Source organism: Vicia villosa, linkage group LG3, assembly GCF_029867415.1.
Source record: "Vicia villosa cultivar HV-30 ecotype Madison, WI linkage group LG3, Vvil1.0, whole genome shotgun sequence".
In the NCBI taxonomy this organism is placed as follows: domain Eukaryota; kingdom Viridiplantae; phylum Streptophyta; class Magnoliopsida; order Fabales; family Fabaceae; genus Vicia; species Vicia villosa.
Genome location: NC_081182.1, coordinates 198,349,030 through 198,373,681, shown reverse-complemented (window position 1 = coordinate 198,373,681; position 24,652 = coordinate 198,349,030). Strand labels below are relative to the sequence as shown.

The window sequence follows — 24,652 nt, the reverse complement described above, 5'->3', positions numbered from 1 at the left end:
TTCAACTAGCTAAAAAATGGAAATGAATAAAAAAAAAGTGAATATATAGATAGGAATAATAATTTGCAGGGATTGGTTTTGTGGTAAAGACTTAAATTTTTAAAATGCTTTCTTTTCAAAGTTTTCGATTGTGTTGGACTAAATTCATATAGAATTTTGTTCTAATTATAAATGTTTTTTTTTTTGCAAATAGATAGTCGGATAAGTTTATGTATTTAAGTTCTGTTTAGAAAAAATATCTGTTAACGGATAAGTTAGCTGATAGTTTATTGCTTATGACAAATAGCTAACAATTGATAATTTATAATTTATAGCTGATGTATGATAATTTATAGCTAATAAACTAATTGAAGTGTTTGATAAAATTAACGATTCAATTAGCTAATAAATTAAAATGATATAAAAGAAATTTAATATATAGTTGTTTTATTTAAATTAAAATAAATTATAAAGAGTAGCAGTGAGTTTTAGTTAAAATAATAAGTCAAAGAAAAAAATGATAAATTATAAACTATAAACTAAAACGATATTTGAAATATCATCTAAAAATAAATTACACATTATTATAATAAACTATAAGCTCATGATAAAATGACAGTTATCAAACATATATTTTATTATTGGGTTTTTCTAACCTATGCAACCTTACATAGAATAAGAGACAATTAATACACCAATTTTTTAAATATAAATTATCATATTTATTATTATTTATGTTGATCCATTAATTGGGTAGGAGAGAAAATATAAAAAATTACTTTTCAAAAGAAAAATAATTAATATAATAATTTATATGGAAAGAAATAATGTATTAATTACCCTTATCCTATGCAATGTTGCATAGGTTAGAAAAATCCTTTATTATTATATTAGTTTATAAGCAAGGTCAAAATAATATCTTGTTAAATAGAACCTTAATGTCTAGTATGGTTAATGGTTATGCGTGACAAAGTTTGATTTTGAATAATTTGATTTTAGTTAAAATTTGGTTAGATATGAAAAGATTTATATTTGAATACATTTTAATGTAAATTAAAAAAAAAATCATTTTGCAATTAAAAGCTATAAGTATTAATTTCAAATTAATATTAATTCTAAAAACAAATCAACTTCAACATCACCATAACATAACATATTACTAAAATCAATTTTATATGTCTCAAATCACTTTTGTCTCTTCCAACAGAAAAATCAAATGCTCACTTAAGTGACATTGAACAAACAAAAGTGTTTGAACAAGATTATATGAGTTTTATATCATGTTGAGTAACAATCTCAAGTTTAAATTTGGTATAAAAAATATAAAAATATAAAAATCCTAAAACTCTTATATATAGAACATTAAAATATTAGACACGACATTAACTTTTCGCTATGGAGCCACGCACGGGAGCCGTACACCCCACTCACCTCATTTGTTGGAGTCAATTTAACAGTCTTTCACATTCTACGTTGTATTAACCAGAAATGATTGTAATCGTCTTCCATATATAAATGCGATTATGCGCCACACTAAAATACGATTCGTTCTTATAGTTTATCTTTGAGATCTCATTAGTTAGAATATTAACCTTGTAAGTATATGTTTTTTTTTTCTATCTATAAAAGATTGTCGTTGTTGTATTAAAAGGAGTCTACATCATATTTTATCACTAAATTATCAATTTCTTATTCCACACATAAATAATTTCAAATATTATAAAATAGGAGGTCAAAATCTCAATTTTAAAAATTGAGAAACTAAATGCTAACTTTGATAAAAAAAAATATAATACACCTTTTAAAACTAATTTTTATGTATCAAAAATGCATTTAACCCTTAAAAACAAAATGTATAAAACACTTCTAGTTAGATGTTTATACTAGTTTCCAATAAGGCTTAAAATCACGTGGTTGAGCAACTAGACACGACAAAAAAAACAACCTTTTCTATAAAACAGTAGTAAAAACGTTTGTGGTTGAGATCCCAACAACATTATACACGATCAAGTAGGTCATCAAAATGCCTAACTTTATGTTATTCTTCTCTTGCTTTAGCATTTGCATGAAGAATGGTCTTTCTGTGGGTCCAAAATTTCACTCCACTGAATTTCATTTAGGATATCAAAGCCTAATTGACTTATGAAGGATTAGAAAAATATGTAAAAAATTTAACACATGAAGAAGGTTTTATTTTTTTTTAAAATAAGGTTATATATCATAAAATAAACTGATACAAAAGGAGGGGGACATAAACCAAAACCCTCTCAAGAATTGATGAACCCAAAGAAAGGCAAACCAAGCCTATTCTTTACAAAATCTGCTCGCAAAAAACTAGGAATGTTACTATAATTAGTGTAATCAGTAATATTTAGACCTATATTAGCTAGTGAATCCACACAACTGTTTCCTTCGCGGAAAATATGAGACACCAAAAAAGAAATACCTTCTGTAATATTAACACAATTAATCCATCTTGTGCGAAGTTGCCAAGGAACACAGAAAGGAGGAGAGAAAGCACGCACCACTACTAAAGAATCCGATTCCAGCCAAATCTTTCTCCAACCCCTCTCATGGGCGAACTCAATAGCTAATATAGCTCCGGTGAGTTCGGCAATGAGAGAGTTAGAATCACCGATAAAACTAGCAAAGGCTCCAAGGAACCTACCATCATAGTCTCTAGCAATACCTCCACAAGCCGAGGGACCCGGATTGCCAAGAGAGGCACCATCACAATTGATTTTAATCCAATCCCACGGAGGCGGCTTCCAAATGACTTCCACAATCTTTGGAGCGGGAGGGGGCTGGATATTGACTTTAAACTTCTTCAAAACCTCAAACTCATGAATATTGATGAAGGAAGGAATTTTAAAAATATTACCGGCTAAACTACAAACCGAAACAATACGCACAATCGAAGAGGCGGGAGAAATGTTGCGATCCTTAAATCTCACACTATTGCGCGCTAGCCAAATAACATTAAACAAATGAACAATAGCCACATTAAGAATAACCTTACAGTGCGCATGCAATGGCCGACTGCAAATACTCCAAATGTCCTCCAAAGACGAAATCCGCAACCTAAAGTTAAAAGCTGCGCTAAGCCAATTCCAAATCTTTAAAGCATATGAACATTCGAAGAAGAGGTGTTGAGAACTCTCTTCAGCCACCTTGCAGAAGCTGCATATAGAGGGGAAAGCAAAGGATCGCCGCTTAAGCTGTTCGTTAGTAAAAAATTTATTTAGCAAGATTCTCCAAACAAGGAAAGATTTTGATGGAGGGATGAATTTAGACCAAATCCATCTCCACCAATTAACACTAGATCCAGAACTTCTCTTGAACTCGTAAGCATCTTTGAGAGTTAGATCCCCTGAAACCGTGTGATTCTAAATCCTCTTATCCGGCCGTAAGTCAAAAGGGATGTGACAGTTTAAAATTCTGACTTGGACATAAATCGGAACAGCAGCACTATTATTAAAGGACCAGCCGGAGCCGGAAATAAAAGAACTCATATAAAGATCTTCGGGCACGACGGTATCACCCATCTCTAAAAACAGCGGCTGCCCGCACCAGGCGTCATACCAGAACCGAATAGAAGCGCCATTACCAAGCAGCCACGAAGAATTATCAAAAATTGTCGGAAGATCAGCTTTAATACTCGACCATATCGAAGAGTGAATGTGGTACTTTATGAAATTGTTTTTCCTCATAACCCGATTCTTAAGGAGGACGGCCCAAGGATCCTCAGAAGAGACAAAATCCCAAGAAAGCTTCAAATTTGTCGCCGCATTTAGGTCTAACAGCGATCTAATTCCCAGACCTCCTTCCGAGAAAGGCTTACAGATACTTTTCCAAGCCACCGTAATAGATTTACTCTTCGAGATATCCCTGCTCCAAATAAAATTCTGGGCAGCTATCTCAATTCGTCTTAATAACGAAACCGACCAAGAATAAAAACCCATAGAATGAACTAGCATACTCTGAATAAAAGATTTAACAAGTTCCACTCTTCCCGCAAAAGATAAAAGAGATCCCTTCCAAGAAGCAAGTTTAAGAATTATTTTGTCAGCAATAGGCAGAAGAAATTTCGCACAGGGCTTGCCTTTAAAAATTGTAACACCGAGATAGATAAACGCAGAGGTCCCAGCTGTGAACCCAATCAAGGAGGAAAGGAGGTTCAACCGAGATTGAGACATGGCACCGCCATAAATAAAAGACTTCCCACAATTCACGAATTGGCCTGAAATATTCGCATAAGATTCGAAGGTAGCAACCAGACAACGCAAATTGGCCAGACTTCCTTTACAAAAAATAAGAACGTCGTCCGCATAGAAGATGTGAGAAGGAACGTGAATCGAATTAGGACCTTTGATCAAAGTAAGCGAACCAGAAACTGCTTAGCTGCTAATGTGTCTGCTGAGAACATCTTCGACCAAACAAAAAAGCAGAGGAGAAAGAGGATCTCCTTGCCGAACCCCTCTCGTACAATTGAAGAAACCTGTGAGAGAACCATTGACAGAGATTGAAATCCAGGCTGAGGGTAATATAATATGAATCCACTGACAAAATTTCTCATTGAAGCCAAATTGTTTCAAAACTTTGAGCAGAAAACACCAATTTAATGTATCAAAAGCCTTTGTTATATCAATTTTAAGAGTTACGTTAACGCACCAAACTTTAGAATCCAACATGTTGTATGCTTCCGAAGCTAACGCAATATAATCTTTAATCTTCCTCCCTTGAATGAAGCCACTTTGCTCACTAGAAATAAGACGAGGCATGATCACCGCAAGACGAGTAGCAATAATTTTGGAAATGATCTTGAATTTAAAGTTGGATAATGCAATGGGCCGAAACTTATCCAATGAGTCTGCACTGTCCGTCTTTGGAATAAGGACCAAAACATTAGAGTTAAAGCATTGAGGAAGCCACCCTGTATGGAAGAATTGAATGAGCGCGTCCGAGACCTCTATTTTAATAATTTCCCAGTACGTATGAAAAAAGGAGGCACCGAAACCGTCAGGACCGGGAGCACTATCATTATTGAGAGAAAAAACAGCAGCTTGAATTTCATCCAGGGAAGGGAGCAAAGTGAGCAGAGAATTCATATCATCATTCACCAGACAAGGAATCACTGCTTCCACCAAAGAAAGGTCTTGCACCAAACAAATGTTAGTAGAAAACAGAGATTTAAAATAGTCCACCGTGTGTGAAGCAATATGTTCCAGATTCGACAAAGTTTCAGGCCCATTTCTAAGAATTGAAATAGGCTTGAAGGAATTGCGAATTTTGGAAATATGATGAAAGAACGCCGTATTCCGATCTCCCTCAAGATGCCACTTTATTCTAGATTTTTCCTTCCAAAAGCTTCATGAAGAAGGTACTTAAAAAAATACAAGAACAGAGAGGGGAATTTAAGTTGTGTTGAACATTTAAAAACTTTTTCTTAAAGTTACTAATAAAAGAACTTTTCTTCTTTTAAATCTACCACTCAAATATAACATAAGAGAAGAAAAAACATTAAAAAAAAAAGAAGCTAAATAAGATAATACACAAGGGAAATGAAAATGCACAAGTATATTTTATAGTAGTTTACAAGAACATGTTTTTACATAAAGTGGCCCTCATATACATATATCTTCCTTATTGTAGTCAATGTTTTAATTTACTAAAAAAAGTATTATTCAATCTGTATCTCCAAATTACAACTATATTCTTTCTCATATTTATCAGGAAGAGAACAGTTGTGCTGACACTCTAGCTAATATAGGGCTTAGTATTACGAATTCTACTTACTTTTCATCCATCCCTACTTGTTTAACGGCTGATTTTGTTAAGAATAAGCTAGGGATGCCATTATTTAGGTTTATTTTCTCTTGATAGGGTATTGGTTTATGTCCCCATATCCTTTTGTATCAATTTTCCTTTTTCTAATGCCATCATTTAAAAAATAAATAAAAATTTTGTCGGGTGTGAAACACCTTCTTCATCATTAATCAAAATTATATTGCTTGAAGTTTCATTCCACCCAATTCAACATTGCCACCACAACCATTTTACAGATTATTAGTAACAACAACATCAACTTTTACGTCATTGGGAACAATAACATCATTTTGCTCAACATTAATTTCATTTTACATATTTTCTTCATTATGATCTTCGATTATCCATCCATCATCTGAATGGATATCTTCAAATGAAAGAACAACACTTTTGCTTTTTCTTTTTAAATTTTCAACTTCAAATTGTACATGACATAAACCATGTTATTCATCTTTTTTTTATGCAACCTATTTCGTCTCTTTGTAAGAACCTACAAAGTAAATAATAATTCAACCAAATATTTTTAAAGAAATAAAAATCAAGTCTTTAAACAAACAAATGATAATTCAATTACCATTTCAAAGAAACTCCAATTTCGTTCACAACTAGTGGAGCTGCAAATTAAGCTTAGAACACGAATTACAAACCTCTTTAATTATAGAGTCATATCTCCGTAGAAATTACACCATTCCTAAGATAACATATCCTTCATAGAGTTATTTGCAGCTTCATAACCAAACATGCTTCTATCATAATGAATGTTTGACATTTGTTTAAGAATTTTGTTGCGGTCAACAACATCATTTATAATCCTATTTAAACAATTAAATAATTCATTTTTAACTTCAACATCCCCATCTTTAAAATCATCTTCCTCCTAGATTTTTCCAAAAAGACATAAACACTTCCATCTCAATTGGATCAAGTTTTTGATTCCAATTCTTAACTCTTAGGTAATTGTTAGTTATGAAAGTTATAACATGTCCTATAAGATTTCTAATGGTTAAACACTATCTATGAAGATAACTTTCTTATTAATTTGGTGTTTCAATTTCTTGGACTCGTGAGCTCATCCCATATTGTTTGATACTTAGAGATGTTGGACAAGTGACTTCGAGCACAAATGGGGTGTGAATTGTATGATTTAAAATTCGTGATTAATTTTATACTTTTCTTAATTAAGACCGTATTAGTAATTTTGGTTAAGTTAGTTGTAGTGTAAATGAATAATGAAATTAAATAGTAGAAATTTAAAGGATAGGGTTAGAGATCGCAACATATATTTATACAGGTTTGCCCGAACGTTGATCTAGCCTTGTCCCTAAGTGGTCTTCTTGAGAGTTTGACTATAAACTTTGAGCTTTTGAAAGTTATGTCCAGGAACCTTTATACAAGTTAATCTTCATATTTTTACATACTTATCCTAATCCTAAATAGCTTTTATCTCAAGCTAAACTAGAACCTTCTTAGAGATTTTTTAGGATGATCTCAATAACCAAAAGTTAAACTTTTTGTCGAGAAAACTCAATAAACCACACAAGATATTTTAAGATTTGTTTATCTCATGAACCAAACTCAATACTCTCAAGAGTATCACACTCTCAAGAGTTAAACAAACAACACAACTACTTACAAAAATTCTTCCTCACAAGCAAAACCTTACTTACAAGCACTAAGGTAATATCAAGTGAAAGAAATATTTTCTAGAGAGAGATAAAGGAATTAAAGAGATAAATTTCAAAGAAAATGTTAAACATTGAAAAGTTGTGAGTAATGAAGTGGAGGCGAGCCTCCTTTTATATAGGAGTTGAAAAAAAAAACGAAAAAAATAATCCATGGGAAAATTAATGAGTCAATCGATTGGCATAGAGCTCCAATCGATGGTCAGCTAATTTTAAATCAATTAGCAAGCCCAGAAAATAAATATTGGATATAGATTCGTTGTAAGTCATTAATGCATCGTCATAAATTCTTGGTTAATCAATTCGCTCTTATCCAATCGATTGACTTAATGCCCTAATCGATTGGCTGGCTAGAAAAGTCTTGCCAATTGATTGATACAATTTACCAATCGATTGGTTAGTAAAAAAATAATTTGGTAAAGGTTTGGAATTTTTTTTAATAACTTTTCTTGGCTTAGAAAATAATTTTCAAGATAAAATTATATAAAAATATATTTTTAAGTGTGTGTGTGACTTGCCTTAGTACTTCTAAGCTACTTCCTTACTTTTACAGAACGGGGATCACTCAGACAGACATGACCTGGCAAGCTTTCATACTATATCTGAGATTTTAAGATTTTTTGCTTGATTGCTTCTGATTATATGAGCACTTTGATCTTGGGTCTCTTTTTGTTGATGACGCATGAGATGTTTCTATGGTTAGATCGACATCATCAAGATTGAAAGCTATTGCCATTGACTTTAATCATTGTTGTCGTCATCAAAACTTTAGATAGACCTTATACAAGATTGTCAACTTTACACCTGCAAACACATATATCCACAAGAGAGACTCCATATATCAGCTCAAGAGTGTCACACATTTCATTGGAGGAATTAAAATTAGGGACTTAAAGGAATTGATTATCATTTAAAGACATAATTAAAAAAATAGCTTTGATAAATCAAACCTATCACCATTGAATGGTAGATGTATATTTAGGATATTCCTTGTGCTAGATGAAATATTTGAAGTCATCATCCTCTTGACATGATCAGTTCTTAAACAGGCGTTAGGCTCTGATGCCACTTGTTAGACAAGTGAATCCAAAAATAATGGGTTGAATTATGAAGGTTTAAAAATCTTTGATTAAAAACAAAATCTTAAAAAACATCAGAGTTTAAAATCGTTTCTAAAACAAACAAAGAAATGAGCAAAAGAATAAAGAAATAAATGGAAATATAAAGGAAAGAAATTAATTGAACAAGTTAAAGAGATAAGGGAAAGAGAAAGACACCAACAAATTATAGAGGTTCGGTCTAAATGAAGATGACTTAATCTTCTCCCTAATAATTCTTGTTGAGAGTTTCCAATCTCTTGAGAGCTTTTAATAGGATATGCCCATGAACTTCATTTTACAAGGAACAATGATCTCATCCCAATGCTATAATATCAGAGCGACACAAAGCGTACTAAATAAAACTGAACAATAATGAATAAGGTTGTAACTGTCATTTCTCAACTCAGTAGCTACTACTCGCTATCTATATCTGCAACATAGGGATAAAAGGTCACACAACAATAACAAAGTGGTGAGAATAATCCTTACAAATATTAGGCGTAAAAGTAAACAGCGAGACATTTATAATAACACTTAAATTAGTCTCAGATAGAAACAACAACAACAATAATTATTATAATGCAAATGCGAAATGCACCAAACTCGTCCTCCAATATACATGTGGTACCGGGTTTTTGGGCATTAGAGGTGTGTTACTGATTCATCCTTGTCTCTGGTTCCTCTCTAGACCGTGTTCTTCTCTGGACATGAGACCATCATGATTCTTCTCTGAACCTAACCTCACTAGACCGAAGTCCTACCTAACTCCAATATACATGTATGCATGAACATGGCAACAGAAATGACAAACTCAAAACAACAATAGAATTATACTCACAACTCATACTCAAACAGGTTCCTATTTGAACCATAATTTCGCCAATATAAGGCCTACAACGTAATTCCTCTGAATTACTCAACTAAAACATATTCATATAATTACATTTTAATAATTATATTATTGCTAAAAAATAATCAATAATATAGTAAAAATATGTTATTACTCTGCAACTCAAAATTACACCTCAACTTAACAAAACACTTAAAAACACATCAATTGAATAATAATTTATTTATTTCATACTCGCAACTCGTCAAAGGTTAACAATTTTTATATATAACTCAACAAAGCTCTTAAAGCAAACTCTAAACAACTCTATAACAACCTCCACAATTCTAAAATAACTCTAAAGTGCTAAAAAAATACTCAACTAACAACCATTTACGGGTAATAACTCTACTGAATTCTTATGGGCAAGCGGTCCGACTCAAAAATTAATCAAAACAACTCTAAGAAAAAAAAATTGTTCTCAAACTCATTAATGGGTAATTAAAAGTCACTGACATCAAAACTGCTAGAAACCACAAAACGCTGAACCGTCGACGAAATCATTGTCTATACACTCTGATATATGTACAGTCCACACGCGGTCCGCCCGTATAGTCCTCATGTGCAATCTGGTCTGTACAGTCTATAACACCCTAAAATCTGGAACTTATATATATAACAATACATGGTAATTTAATGTGTCACCAACGATAATTCTTTAACAACGCATAATCATTTAGCAACACGCAGCGGAAAATTAAAACATCATTCAACACCTGTCATCACACGCTCGACATAACTTAGGCTCATTGCAACAAAATAATCAATAAAACACAATATTCAATTACTCCTGTTATTGTATGCTCACCTCCACTTAGGGTATCATTGCAGCAGAATAATAAACTAATAATAAAATATACCAACTTTCATTTTTGGTCTCATAAAACATAACTTTCATAAAATAAATGAAACAAGAGTTGTACTCCCTACATTCCTTTTTAACTGTCATTTCAGAAGAATTTTTTTGATCTTATTTAAGTATCGTTTTATAATTTAATGTTATAATTTGTCATTTATACCCTTATTTTCTCAATAACTTCACCTCAAATTTTTCAATTAGTTATTGGAAAAAGAGAGTGTAAGATTGAATTTATTTAGAAAGAGAAAAATAAATAAGGGTATAATAGGAAAAGTAACTATAATAATTCACTATCTTGGTTGAAGAGCTTTTTGCTAAAACGACACTTAAAAAGGAACAAAGGGAGTAGCATCCAACTCTCAACAAATCTCCAACGGTTTAATAAATCAAACACTAACTTCAACAGAATAAAAAACCAACTTAAGAATCAAATTTGAACATAAAGAATATGCTTCATCCTGAAGTTACAGAATCAGAACATGACACCACTAAACAAACGATAATTAAAGGAAAACAACTGAGAGCTATTTTTCACTTACATCAGCAAACTGTACTCCTGGATATCTATAAGATGTCCAAAGTAGACAATATTAAAGCAAAGGGGTGAGAAACATCATTCAATATAAATAGGGTAAAGAATGCTAATGGTTATCAATTGACCACTTAATGCTCATATCATATTTATTAAATTAATCTCCTCTTATTTTGGTAATAAATAAATTTTACTTTAACAAATCGTAATATTTTAGTTATATAAAATAAAATTATTTTCTCTCTCTTTTTCTAACGAATCACGTAATTCTTCATATATATATATATATATATATATATATATATATATATATATATATATATATATATATATATATATATATATATATATATATATATATATATATATATATATATATATATATATTATTTGGAAGAAATCATGATATAAATAAAAAATAGTTCTTCTTATTTTTATACAAATTTCACTTTTTTAAAATTAAATAATATTCTATTCACTTAAAACAAATAATAAAACTATTACAATTTTTATACTGATTATGAAATAACACTAAAAATATTTATAAAAAAAAATTAATTAATAGATGATAAAGATATAAGAATATAGTTGTGAATTAAAAATAATTTTTCAATATATATAATGAAATTTGTCTTAAAATATTTTTAAAATTCATCAATTTTAGTGTTCACTTTATGTATATTTTTTTCAATTTTTGAATTAATTACTAGGATTTTATTACTCATATTTTAATTTTTATATATATATATATATATATATATATATATATATATATATATATATATATATATATATATATATATATATATATATATATATATATATATATATATATATATATATATATATATATATATATATATATATATATATATATATATATATATATATATATATATATATATATATATATATATATATATATATATATATATATATATATATATATATATATCTTTAGTATAGTATTTTACTCAATATAAAATCCTACAAAAAAATTTATGGTTTAATTTAAGCAAATATAATATGATTTCTTGAAATAAAATACAATAAGAGATTGTAAAATTTATTCAAAAATTAAAAGTAAACAAATTTTTATAAAAAAAAAAAGCACATTTGTTATTAAAAAACTATTTCTTAAATAAATATTAATAAAAATCACCTTAGTTATGAGAGTTCACAAAAATTATAAAATGTGATTTCTTAATATTTCTTAAAATACGTGATTTTAATTATTTTTAATAATAAATTTGTTTTCTATTAACAATTATTTCTTCTCAATATTAAAATGATTTTACTATCTTTTTTATAAATTTAAATAAATTATATTCTCTTCATTTATAGTAAACTATAAAATTTCTTAAGTTTTAAGATAAAGTATAAAATAATATTAAAGAAATGAAATAAAAAAAGAGAAAATAAATCAAATCATGAGGGCATAACAATTAAGTTTTAAATTCTTTTATATATATATATATATATATATATATATATATATATATATATATATATATATATATATATATATATATATATATACACACTAGTGTGTATACCCGTGCGAGACACGGGTTTAAATTGTATTAATTAAAACAATTTTGTCTATTACATATAATTTTATATATATATATATATATATATATATATATATATATATATATATATATATATATATATATATATATATATATATATATATATATATATATATATATATATATATATATATATATATATATATATATATATATATATATATATATATATATATATATATATATATATATATATATATATATATATATATATATTTAAGGTTTAAATTTTGTTTTGTTTTCTATAAGTTATAAAAAAATACAATTCAAATAATATAATAGAGTTATTATTTTATAGATTAGACAAAACACAAAAGGTAACAAAATAATAGAACTAATTTATTTATAAAATCATTCTGCAATTAAAAAATAAAAATAAAATAATATAATAGATTAAATAATAAAACTTAGTATTTTCAAAGAAGATAGTAATATATAAGTTTTGGAAATTGATCATATTGTTTACCTAATAGTGTAAGAGTGAGGCTTCATCGTAACTTATAGATTAAAGCACACAAATTAAACTTCTATATAAAAGTTCATTATTTTACTCAAAACGAATATATGTCTCTTTACTTCAAATATAAAATCTTTCAACCAAGTTGATTTAGTAACACAATAATTATATGCAAAAGTTATGAGATTTCTCTATGTTGTTGGTTTCAATATCCTTATAGTACACTCCAGAGATTTCTTTAGCTATAAAGAAAAATAGTGAAAGTTATAAAGTAGAACTTAAGAGCACATTTAAATCTAATTGGAAATAGAAAAAACACGTGATATATGAAGGTCTCGTGAGGATATTTAATACAACTTAGCCTAAAACTAAACATAACATACTTTAAAATGGTTATAAGCAGTATCTACCATTATCTAACAATGATAAGCTCTCATATTTAACTTCTTCACCAACTTATATAAACTTAGTAGCATCCTGCATAATTCAATTCGGCAGTAGTAATGATAATTTGCGAACATTATTCCACCAAAGCTTACTCCATATCAAAGATGAGCAGTAAATCAACACCAAGCAAACACAGATCATGCATCGCCCAAATTTCAAATCAACACCAAGCAAACACAGATCATGCATCGCCCAAATTTCATTTCGAAACAAAATAAAACATCCTGCATAGTTGAATCCCGCAATAGTAACTATACTTTGAAGACAGTTCATGCTCTCGTCTTTGTTCAACCTATGATATAGTAGAACACAAAAATATAAGTTTAACTTTCAAATACTAACACTGGAATGTAAGTACAGGTCGCATTTGTCACCCTTTAAATTCATAAATAAAACAAAAATAATATCACATAATGTAATCAAGAAATAAGGAATTAAGTATAATAAAACCAAACAACAATAATAACCTTTTCATTATCAAAACTATTTCAATTGCATAAAAATTTTGTTTGGAATTCAGATAGTGTCGTCGTGTCTTCCGACGGCCATGAAAAATACCTGATAGAGAATCAATGAATGATAATTGAAGAAAAATAGATGAGGAAATGGAAGGAAGCGTGTTTTAGAAAAAGGAATTGAACCTATTTATAAACCCAAATTCATCAGAAATCAAAAATCACATATATTAAATGTACTTACATGAAAAACAATATGGATAAACGATATTAAAGATTAGATGTATGGGAATTGGAAGTGAATTGGAAGGGTTGCATTGAGAAGAACAACTCTGAATTGATAGAGGAAGGTCCCTGTTTTGAGGTGAAAGGCGTTAATTGCAGAAGTCCCAAAGCTATGTCGGTTCAATGCTGGAGCGGTAAAGCGGCAAGCAAAAGTAAGTAGGATATTATTCCCGGGTGATATAGTTATATCGTATCGTAGTCCACAGAGATGTGTGTCATTCGATCAATTAATTCGTTCTTGAGTTTGGTTTTATAAATGTACAAGAGAGTAAATGTATCAACAAGAAAACTACTCATTCCTTAATAGAATAGAATTGTCAAGTTGGAATATGATCTAGTTCTCACAGACTTAAACTTATTGACCGAACATACTCTACTTGTAACCTATCAATGTTATCACATGTCAACAAAACTACCCACAATATTATCTAAGTGACGATCTCTCAACCACCTAAACAACACATGAGATATCCGAACTTCCCGTAGATGCCGATCTCTCAGACAAACACGACCATTCAGAAGCATTAAGCACTGACACTAAGTGATTATCAACCTAATCCATCTCTGCAATTAAGTTAACAGATAATTATCCTAGATAAGCATTAGAGCCCTACGTCTCCATAGCGACTCAAACACATTAGCAACAAAGCAAAAATCCAAGATAATAATCCACAAAGATATGAAAGCAAGCTTTATACAACATAATGATCAACAAATATACATGAGTTCAAAGGAGATACATACAAACAACCCAACAATGGAAATTACAAAGAGAAGAGAGAAAGAGAAAGCAAACATGTCTTGGTTTGTCAACACCAATTGATGAAGAATACACTCCCAATCCACCAATTGCAAGATCCAATGTTGTTATCTACTCCTAATCTAACAAGAAATGAGGTGATGGAGTTGAGAGAACCCTAAAACTGGCCTCCAAAAACCATAACCCTAAAAATGAAATGAAAAGAAACTATATACACAAATCTGTCCCGACGCATTCGCCCGGCGAGCCAATTGCTCCGCCCGGCGAAAGGCTTATTTCTGACCACACAGCCTGCGCCACGTCATCAAGTGGGAAAAAATATCTACTTTCGCCCGGCGAATGAATTGTTCCTCCCGACGACTCCTTCTTCTTCCGCCCATCGAACGAGAGGCGGCCCAAGGCAGAGACTTTGTAATTATTTTCCTCGCTCGCCCGGCGAGCCAATTGCTCCGCTGGGCGAATCACACCAGTCTGCATTTTTTATTTCTTCAATTTCTTCTCTTTTTATTGATCCAAAAATTGCATCCTTGAAGCTTTATTACTCAATGCTCCATACATGCTCAAATACCTACAAAATAAATGAAAAACTATTAGTCGGTACATAAATGAATCAAAAACTCGATTAAACGCAAAGTATACGTATTGTATGTAATATACACTAAAACGCGTCTAAATTGAGGAAAAAGAGAAGATAAGTGCAACAAAATTATACACAAAATAACTACAATTTGGCACTTATCAAACTCTCCCCAACTTAAACTTGTTTGTCCTCAAACAAGAAACAAACAAATACTCACTCAAAAGAAAGTTTGTCCTCAAACAAAACTAAACAACTCGAAATGACAAAAACGATCAATCAAAGAATCACGAATCGACAAGTTTTGAAAAACGAAAACAAATGTATGGCTCAAATGAAAAACGGTACACGCAAAGTATACTACTTACCACTACTTTGATGATAATATAAAAACATGAAACCAATGCTAAATACAAAATTTATGCCAAACATTTTAAAACAATGCAAGTTCACATATGAATCACACCTAGCAAAAAGAATCATCGGTAGATGAAAAACACAAAATGAAGAATTTCCACTCATCCAACAATCTTGCAAACAATAGACAAAATTATGCATTCATCTCAAAAAATTCACATTGACACATGAAAACATAAATCACAAGGGCTTTTCAAGGTTGTAATGTGGTCGGGTAAACAAAAAGGGATGATTCCTAAAGCTAATCGAAACAAAAACTTGCCTAATTCTAAGGGAGATATAACTTCCACAAAGTTTCAAACAATACAATTTCAATCCACTTCTTCTTTCACACCAAGTGTTACACCAAGCACAAAACTTATTAGCACAATTTATTCCATACTCTTTTTGTCTTACTATTTTTCAAAGCTTTTCCTCTTTTTTTCTTTCTTTTTTTTTTCTTTTCCTCAACACATACTCAACCAACCAAACAAGCACATAATCAATGCTCTCCCCAACTTGAATTCAACCAACATTATACAATTAATACTCCCAACTTTCTAAGGCAAGGTAAAAACTCATACAACAACAATAGGTTGAGGGTTCAAGAAAAAAAAACAACAATCAAAATCCACCAAAAAGCGAACTAATTCCCAAGTTCAAAAAGCGAAATGGATAATGACTAAAAGCTCTAAGGGGTTAACAAAAGATCACACACTCACAAGGTGAAATGAATATATGGCTAAGGTAGTTGTTCTCAAAATCAAGCAAAATGCCTTGATCATTTTCATGCTTTCACAAAGTCAATACAAAAAAAAAAGATTAAACATAATAACATCTAGTTAAAACAAGAATTGTGGTCTCCCGCATATGTAAACAATGGAAAGCTTCCTCACAAAAAGGTTGGGAACTAAAGTGATTCACAAATGAACAAGTATACGAAAGAATGAATGGCATACAAGTTGCAAAAAGCCTAAGTATCATGAATATGCTACAATCTAGAAAGCAATAAACACATACCTCGAACGTGTACAAAATGTTAAACTCTATCATTACCATACATCCGAAAGTCGTAACGATCAAACTTGACAAATCACCAATTGCGACCTCAAGCTATCGAGCCAAACTTTGAACACAAACAATCAAAAACAAAAGAAAAATTATAAAAAAATTATAAACGTTGGGGTGCCTCCCAACAAGCGCTTGTTTTACGTCGTTAGCTCGACGCCTTTATTGAGCTTGGTTAGTAACTTCCTCCATCATGCCATGGTGAGGATTCACCACGCAACCTAAATAAAGTGTCCTAACAAAGACTCAAACAAACGTTATAAAACAAGAATATTTATAACAATAAGTAAATAACACAAACGATAAGAAAAACAAAATATTTGGTGAAATTAGTTAAACAAGTTGAAAAGTGAAGATATGACATCTAAGAACTATCCGAGTTCAACTTGTTTAATAAGTCCACCAAACTAAATTAAACAAGTATAACTATACAAAGTATATAAATTCACAAATGTACGATATTTACAAAACTCAAAAATAAAGAAACAATCGCAATCCAAAACACATCCCCGACAACGGCGCCATTTTGCTGGAACGGTAAAGCGGCAAGCAAAAGTAAGTAGGATATTATTCCCGGGTGATATAGTTATATTGTATCTTAGTCCACAGAGACGTGTGCCATTCGATCAATTAATTTGTTCTTGAGTTTGGTTTTATAAATGTACAAGAGAGTAAATGTATCAACAAGAAAACTACTCATTCCTTAATAGAATAGAATTGTCAAGCTGGAATATGATCTAGTTCTCACAGACTTAAACTTATTGACCGAACATACTCTACTTGTAACCTATCAATGTTATCACATGTCAACAAAACTACCCACAATATTATCTAAGTGACGATCTCTCAACCACCTAAACAACACATGAGATATCCGAACTTCCCGTAGATGCCGATCTCTCAGACAAACACGACCATTCAGAAGCATTAAGCACTGACACTAAGTGATTATCAACCTAATCCATCTCTGCAATTAAGTTAACAGATAATTATCCTAGATAAGCATTAGAGCCCTACGTCTCCATAGCGACTCAAACACATTAGCAACAAAGCAAAAATCCAAGATAATAATCCACAAAGATATGAAAGCAAGCTTTATACAACATAATGATCAACAAATATACATGAGTTCAAAGGAGATACATACAAACAACCCAACAATGGAAATTACAAAGAGAAGAGAGAAAGAGAAAGCAAACATGTCTTGGTTTGTCAACACCAATTGATGAAGAATACACTCCCAATCCACCAATTGCAAGATCCAATGTTGTTATCTACTCCTAATCTAACAAGAAATGAGGTGATGGAGTTGAGAGAACCCTAAAATTGGCCTCCCAACACCATAACCCTAAAAATGAAATGAAAAGAAACTATATACACAAATCTGTCCCGACGCGTTCGCCCGGCGAGCCAATTGCTCTGCCCGCCGAACGGCCTATTTCTGGCCACACAGCCTGCGCCACGTCATCAAGTGGGCAAAAATATCTACTTTCGCCCGGCGAATGAATTGTTCCGCCCGGCGACTCCTTCTTCTTCCGCCCAGCGAACGAGAGGCGGCCCAAGGCAGAGACTTTGTAATTATTTTCCTCGCTCGCCCGGCGAGCCAATTGCTCCGCCGGGCGAATCACACCAGTCTGCATTTTTTATTTCTTCAATTGCTTCTCTTTTTATTGATCCAAAATTGCATCCTTGAAGCTTTATTACTCAATGCTCCATACATGCTCAAACACCTACAAAATGAATGAAAAACTATTAGTCGGTACATAAATGAATCAAAAACTCGATTAAACGCAAAATATACGTATTGTATGTAATATACACTAAAACGCGTCTAAATTGAGGAAAAAGAGAAGATAAGTGCAACAAAATTATACACAAAATAACTACAATTTGGCACTTATCATTCAACTCTCTAACAAATGAATTGCCGTTTAGGAAGGTCTGCATTTACGTTTTTTTCTAAAAGCCCAAGATATGGCAACACACGGTTTATGGGTTTTAAATGTTTCTAAGACCTTTGGTAAAAAAAAAAATGTATCTAAGACCTAAGATAATAGCTAAAATTTAGTACAAATATTATATTATTACTCTTATTTACAAATATATTACATTAATAACACAATATTACATTAATTGCAATTAAATATTTACAATTAAATATTTTGTAAATAAATTAATTGTAGTAATCATTTAGAAGTTAAGAATTATAAAGATAAAGAAGTAACTATTCATAGATTTAAATATAATTAATTACAATTAAATTTTTATAAATTAGATTCAAAAATGCAAAAAGTTTAATTATATTAAATTAATTGATTAATATTAATGATAAAATACTTTTATAAATTATAAATAGTAAATAAAATTGAATAATGTGTATACCCAATAAATCATTTGCACTACAATTAAGATTTTGGTAAACTTAATTGTATTAATTTATATATAAAATTGAGATTACAATTTAATATTGAAAAAGTGAGCAATTTCATATAAAATTTAATTATTTGAATATTAAAAAAGGAGAAGGTTGATTGAATATTGAAAATTCATAAAAGAGAAGTTATTCACTATTAAAAAATTGAATATTGAAAAAGTGATCTTTCTAAAAATTATAATCATGATCATTGTTATAATTATAATTATATTATATATTTCTAAAAATAAATCCAAAAATATAAAAATATTATATTATATTAAATTAATTTTAAAAATTGATCAATATTTCTAAAAAATTATATTTATATTATACATCTCTAAAAATAAATCCCAAAATATAAAAATTTATATTATATTAAATTATAAAAAAAACTGATTACAAAGAGAAGTTACAATTTATATATTTAAATCTAAATAATTATAATTAAATCTTTTTAAAAATAAATTCAAAAATATAAAAGATATAAAAAAATTATTCTGTTAAATTAATTAAAATAATTAAGATATAAATATAAATTTGAGAATAACTAAAAGTAAGTAATTTCTCTTTATGTGTATTTATTATATTGAGAATCCAAGTTTTAAATAAAAATCAATTTTCAGAATTAAAAATAAATAAAAAATCATAACAATCTAATTATAGTAAAGTTTCTTTTATTAGTATTTTTAAAAATAGTATGGAGTGTAATATTTTGACACTTGGCAAACTTGCCATAAAACTCCTTTTGTTTTATTATTATTTATGATATATATATATATATATATATATATATATATATATATATATATATATATATATATATATATATATATATATATATATATATATATATATATATATATATATATATATATATAATAATAAATAACAATTGTAGTAAATGTAAATAAAATTATATAATTCCATAAAAAATAAAATAAAATTATATAATTTTATTAAGGGTTGGAATGGAACAAAAACCAGAACCATTGATATTCCAACGACAAGATAGTGGGACATGGAATCATGGGATATATGATTCTTATGACAAATACTTTCACTAATGTTACATCACTGGCACTACATATATGAAACATCATATACTTATACCTAATCCAATGATTCTAAAAATTACAATTACATGAGAAATTCTTTATTGTTGACACCATTTGGTCACTGGAGCTTCATATGTTTCTAAACCTGCAAGGAAAAGCAAGAAGCAATTTAGAATGTTTGAATAATGACACCGAAACCCTCCCTCCAGAGATTTAACACTGATGCGTGTCTATATTACCTTTTCTCCTCGTCGAAGGCAGCATTGTTGTTGTAATTTGGGAATGGAACTTGACCTGATTCAATGTGCCTAATGTCCCTAACAAGAAGTTCATAGTGTCTCTTGACATCCTCAGCAGTCTTCCCTCCACCAATAGCTTTAGCAACATTGGACCAACGATCAGGCGTGTCCTTATCGAAAACAGCTAATGCCCTTTCAAATGCTTTGTTCTCCTTACCACTCCATGAACCAGATGCTGACATTGAGGCCATTTCTTGAGCTACAAACAAAAATTACTCTGAGGCTATGACCGGCTTATATATCCTGAACACCAAACAGACTCTTAAGACTCTTAAGGTTTCGAAAGTTGACAAAATAGTGATGGTTTAGATAAGAAAAAGGTTATTCAAAATGTGGAAGATTTTGTGTAAGCAATAAGACTCAAGGAAGAGATGATTTTGAAATGTGGAAGAAAATTTTGGTCCTTTATATAAGAAGAATTGGAGGTGTGGGGTAGAGCAAGTTGGAATGAAAAATCTTTGGTGAAATGTAGAAAGAATTTGTATGATTTGTATCTTCAAGAACCACATAATAGAGCAATATGGAGAATCTTCAACCAGCTAAACAAGATGGAAATGAGAAAAATAAGTGAATATATAGATAGGAATAGGACTACTCAAAAGCTTTTTAACTTTTTCTCATATTACTTTCATTTTAAGCATAGAACACTCAAAATTGATTTTAAAAAAAAAATACTTAAATATGATTTTTGAGATTTTCTTCTATTTAGTTATATTGTCTTATTATTCTGTTATTCTTTATTGATAAAAATTTTCATATTTATCGCAAGACGTGCGACACAATTCAATGTAAGAAGCTTTCAAGCTCCAAATATTAACATGACTTTAGTAGGGAAGTCTTCTGTGATATTTCAGGAGTATTTGTGAAAAAAATTGAATTTATATATTTTTTATTAACTCACAAGAGAAAATATCAACACTTAGACAAGTAGATGTTGTAGTTTACAGTAAAATATATATATATATATATATATATATATATATATATATATATATATATATATATATATATATATATATATATATATATAATCTTGAATGAAGTTTTCCTACTTAACGAATAGAGAAGGTTTTAATTATTTATATTTAATATTTTTAACATCAAAGGTCGTTGATCTTTTACAAAGATTTAAAGACCTGTGTATAGAAATTTAGCAATTTATATCTCCTAAGACAATAAATGTAATTTTTAAAAGATTAATTTTTTATCTCAAAAAAATGACAGTGCAATTTATTATCCACAACAAATAGAGTAAAACTTAAAAAATAGATACCACAAAAAAAAAAAAACACACACACACACACACACACACATATATATATATATATATATATATATATATATATATATATATATATATATATATATATATATATATATATATATATATATATATATATATATATATATAAGTTATATTAAGATGTATATAATATAAGTGTTTGCTGATTTTATACTATAACTATAAAATATTTAAAAAAAAAATTATTTTTTTTATAAACTTAAATCAATATAATATTTTATAATTTATCTATTTATTTTTATTTAAAAAATAATAATAATAATAATAATAATTATTATTATTATTATTATTGAATGAATAGAATAACTCAGCTAACTTATATTAATAAAATAAAATAAATATAAACAGTTAGTCTAAGGTTGAATCTTCATCATTTATGAATCATAAAAATAAATAACTTTATCTTGTTTATAAAACAGATCGATATCTCGCGACTGTGATCGGAAGAGGGTTGAAACCACTTGATGTCAGAACTAACCTTTGAATCGGACTAAATCGGTGGTGATAAATCAAAAACAGAACACCATTTATGTATTATGAAAATAAATAACTTGATTATATAACTAGAAGTAAAAAAATTTGTTTGTGGTTGAGATTCCATTCCAAGAAGCCCTTATCAAGTAGGTCACCAAAGTGCCTAACTTTAATTTTATTCTTACTTTTGCATGAAGGAGGGTCCAATCTCTCAATCCAGTGAATCCCATTTCAGGATATATCAGACCCTAATTGACGTATGCACAACACAAGCCACAATATCTTTGTCCATTTGCATAGGTAAAAAATAAAATAAAAAATCTTTGTGTTGTGTCTGTTTTCACCATTGCAGGTGACGTTTCTAGGATTATTTTTGTTTGTTTGTACTGAACATCATTCCAAAATTCTAGCTGGCTTCTTGTGTCCGTACAATTATTATTTTGTGTTTGCTATAAGTCCCAAAATGAAAAGGGTCATATAGGAAATGCATGGTTTTAAATAGTTGTCATGGTGATAGTTGTGGCAAGTCGCCATCCTTGTAAAATTGTGGATAATTGAGATCAAATACAAAAACTAAAAGATTATTTAGTTAGGGTTCTATTCGCTTTTTGAATTTATAATTTATAATTTATAAATTATAAGTTCATACGACAATAAAAGTCATGTTTGATAACAGCTTTATTTTAATAGTTTATTTTATTAGTTTATATCTTATTTTTTAGACGTTATTTTATATGATATTTTTAATTTATAATTTATATTTTATAATTTATCATTTTTTATTTCATTTTTGTCATTATTTTAATTAAAATTTATCACTATCTTTTATAGTTTATTTTAATTTAAAATAAAATAATTATATATAAAATATCTTTTACGTCATTTTAATTTATCAATTAATTGAACTATTAATTTTATCAAACACTTCAATTAACTTATTAGCTATAAGTTATCTGTCATTAACTATAAAATATAAGCTATCAGTCATAAACTATCAACTAATTTATTAATCAACCGTTACTTTTATCGAAGAAAACCTTAATATTTTATCTTTTTAACTATTTTTACAGTGTCTAAAATGGAACAAGACTCAAACAGATGCACTTTAAGTTAGAATTTTGTTTCATTTTATCTTAATCATTAGTCAGAAACATTTATACATGACAGAGATGATATGACATAGTGAAGAAGTATTATGAAATGGGTAATGCTAACTTGTGCCCCAAGGGCACATGTTAAGAAAATATAAACGGAATGTTTGTATTAAAAAAGTAAATAAATAAATTAACTATAAACTTTTAATTAAATTAATACACAATTTTCAAACCCAAAGTTTCTATATCCAACTCAAATATTCCATTTATAAATTTCTTAACATGTGCCCTTGGGGCACAAGTTAGCATTACCCTTATGAAATATGTGTTGTATAGAAAATATCACTCTAGATGATGCATGGGTGTTGATGGAGATAGTATAAGGTAATGATTTTTTTTTGGGTTATGGAAGATGGTGGAGTGGTGGTGAATATGTTTTTTTTTCTGGTCCTCTTTATCAGATGAAACTTCTCTTCTTTACAGTGACAATTTAGGGTGAAGATTTTAATTCATTTGAAATTGTTTTGGAGATCTGATGAACTTGCCATTTTGGTAATTCTGGGATGATTTTGAAATATTTTATTCTTTTAAAATAAAATTGATTATGCCACCAGTATTGATTTTATTTAAAGTTAGAATTTGTAGTTTTAGAGTTTAAATGTAATTTTTATATTAAAATTTGTTATTGAACTCACTTTTGCATAAATGTATTCGATCATAAATAATTTATGTTAAACTCAATTATGTTAAAATTAATTCTATCAAACTTAATATGTCAAAGTCAATTTTTCCCATCGATAGTCGAAACACACGTTAAATCGTTTTTAAATAACTCTAAACCATTAATTTGAGGGCTAAACAATGAAAATTAATAAATGTATCACACATTTTGTGTAACGTTGGGTCAATACCTTGAATTATCAGTTTAGAGTTTAGAATATACATACAAACTGCTCCCTCTATTCCAAAATAAGAGTCTTTCTAACTAAAGAAATTTGTTCTAAAGTAAGAGTATTTTTACATTTTTAATGCAATGTTAATTAATTTTTTCCAATTTTACCCTTGTCTACACTACTATCAAGCTATTACATCATATTACTTTTA

At 29.1% G+C, this 24,652-nt stretch overlaps 1 protein-coding gene across 1 annotated transcript; it reads right to left on the bottom strand.

Annotated features, from left to right (window-relative positions):
* Nucleotides 1-20,249: 20,249 nt before the first annotated feature.
* Nucleotides 20,250-21,217, bottom strand: LOC131657095 (transcription factor RADIALIS-like). Its single transcript, XM_058926589.1, has 2 exons — nt 20,618-21,217; nt 20,250-20,523 (listed from the first exon to the last, which is right to left on the bottom strand). Exons 1-2 carry the CDS (start codon nt 20,866-20,868, stop codon nt 20,508-20,510), a joined length of 267 nt encoding a protein of 88 aa, XP_058782572.1. The 5' UTR covers nt 20,869-21,217; the 3' UTR covers nt 20,250-20,507.
* Nucleotides 21,218-24,652: the final 3,435 nt, after the last annotated feature.

Bases quoted from the DNA above. Each gene is read 5' to 3' on its own strand.
- LOC131657095 (XM_058926589.1), bottom strand. From the start codon at position 20,868: ATGGCCTCAATGTCAGCATCTGGTTCATGGAGTGGTAAGGAGAACAAA.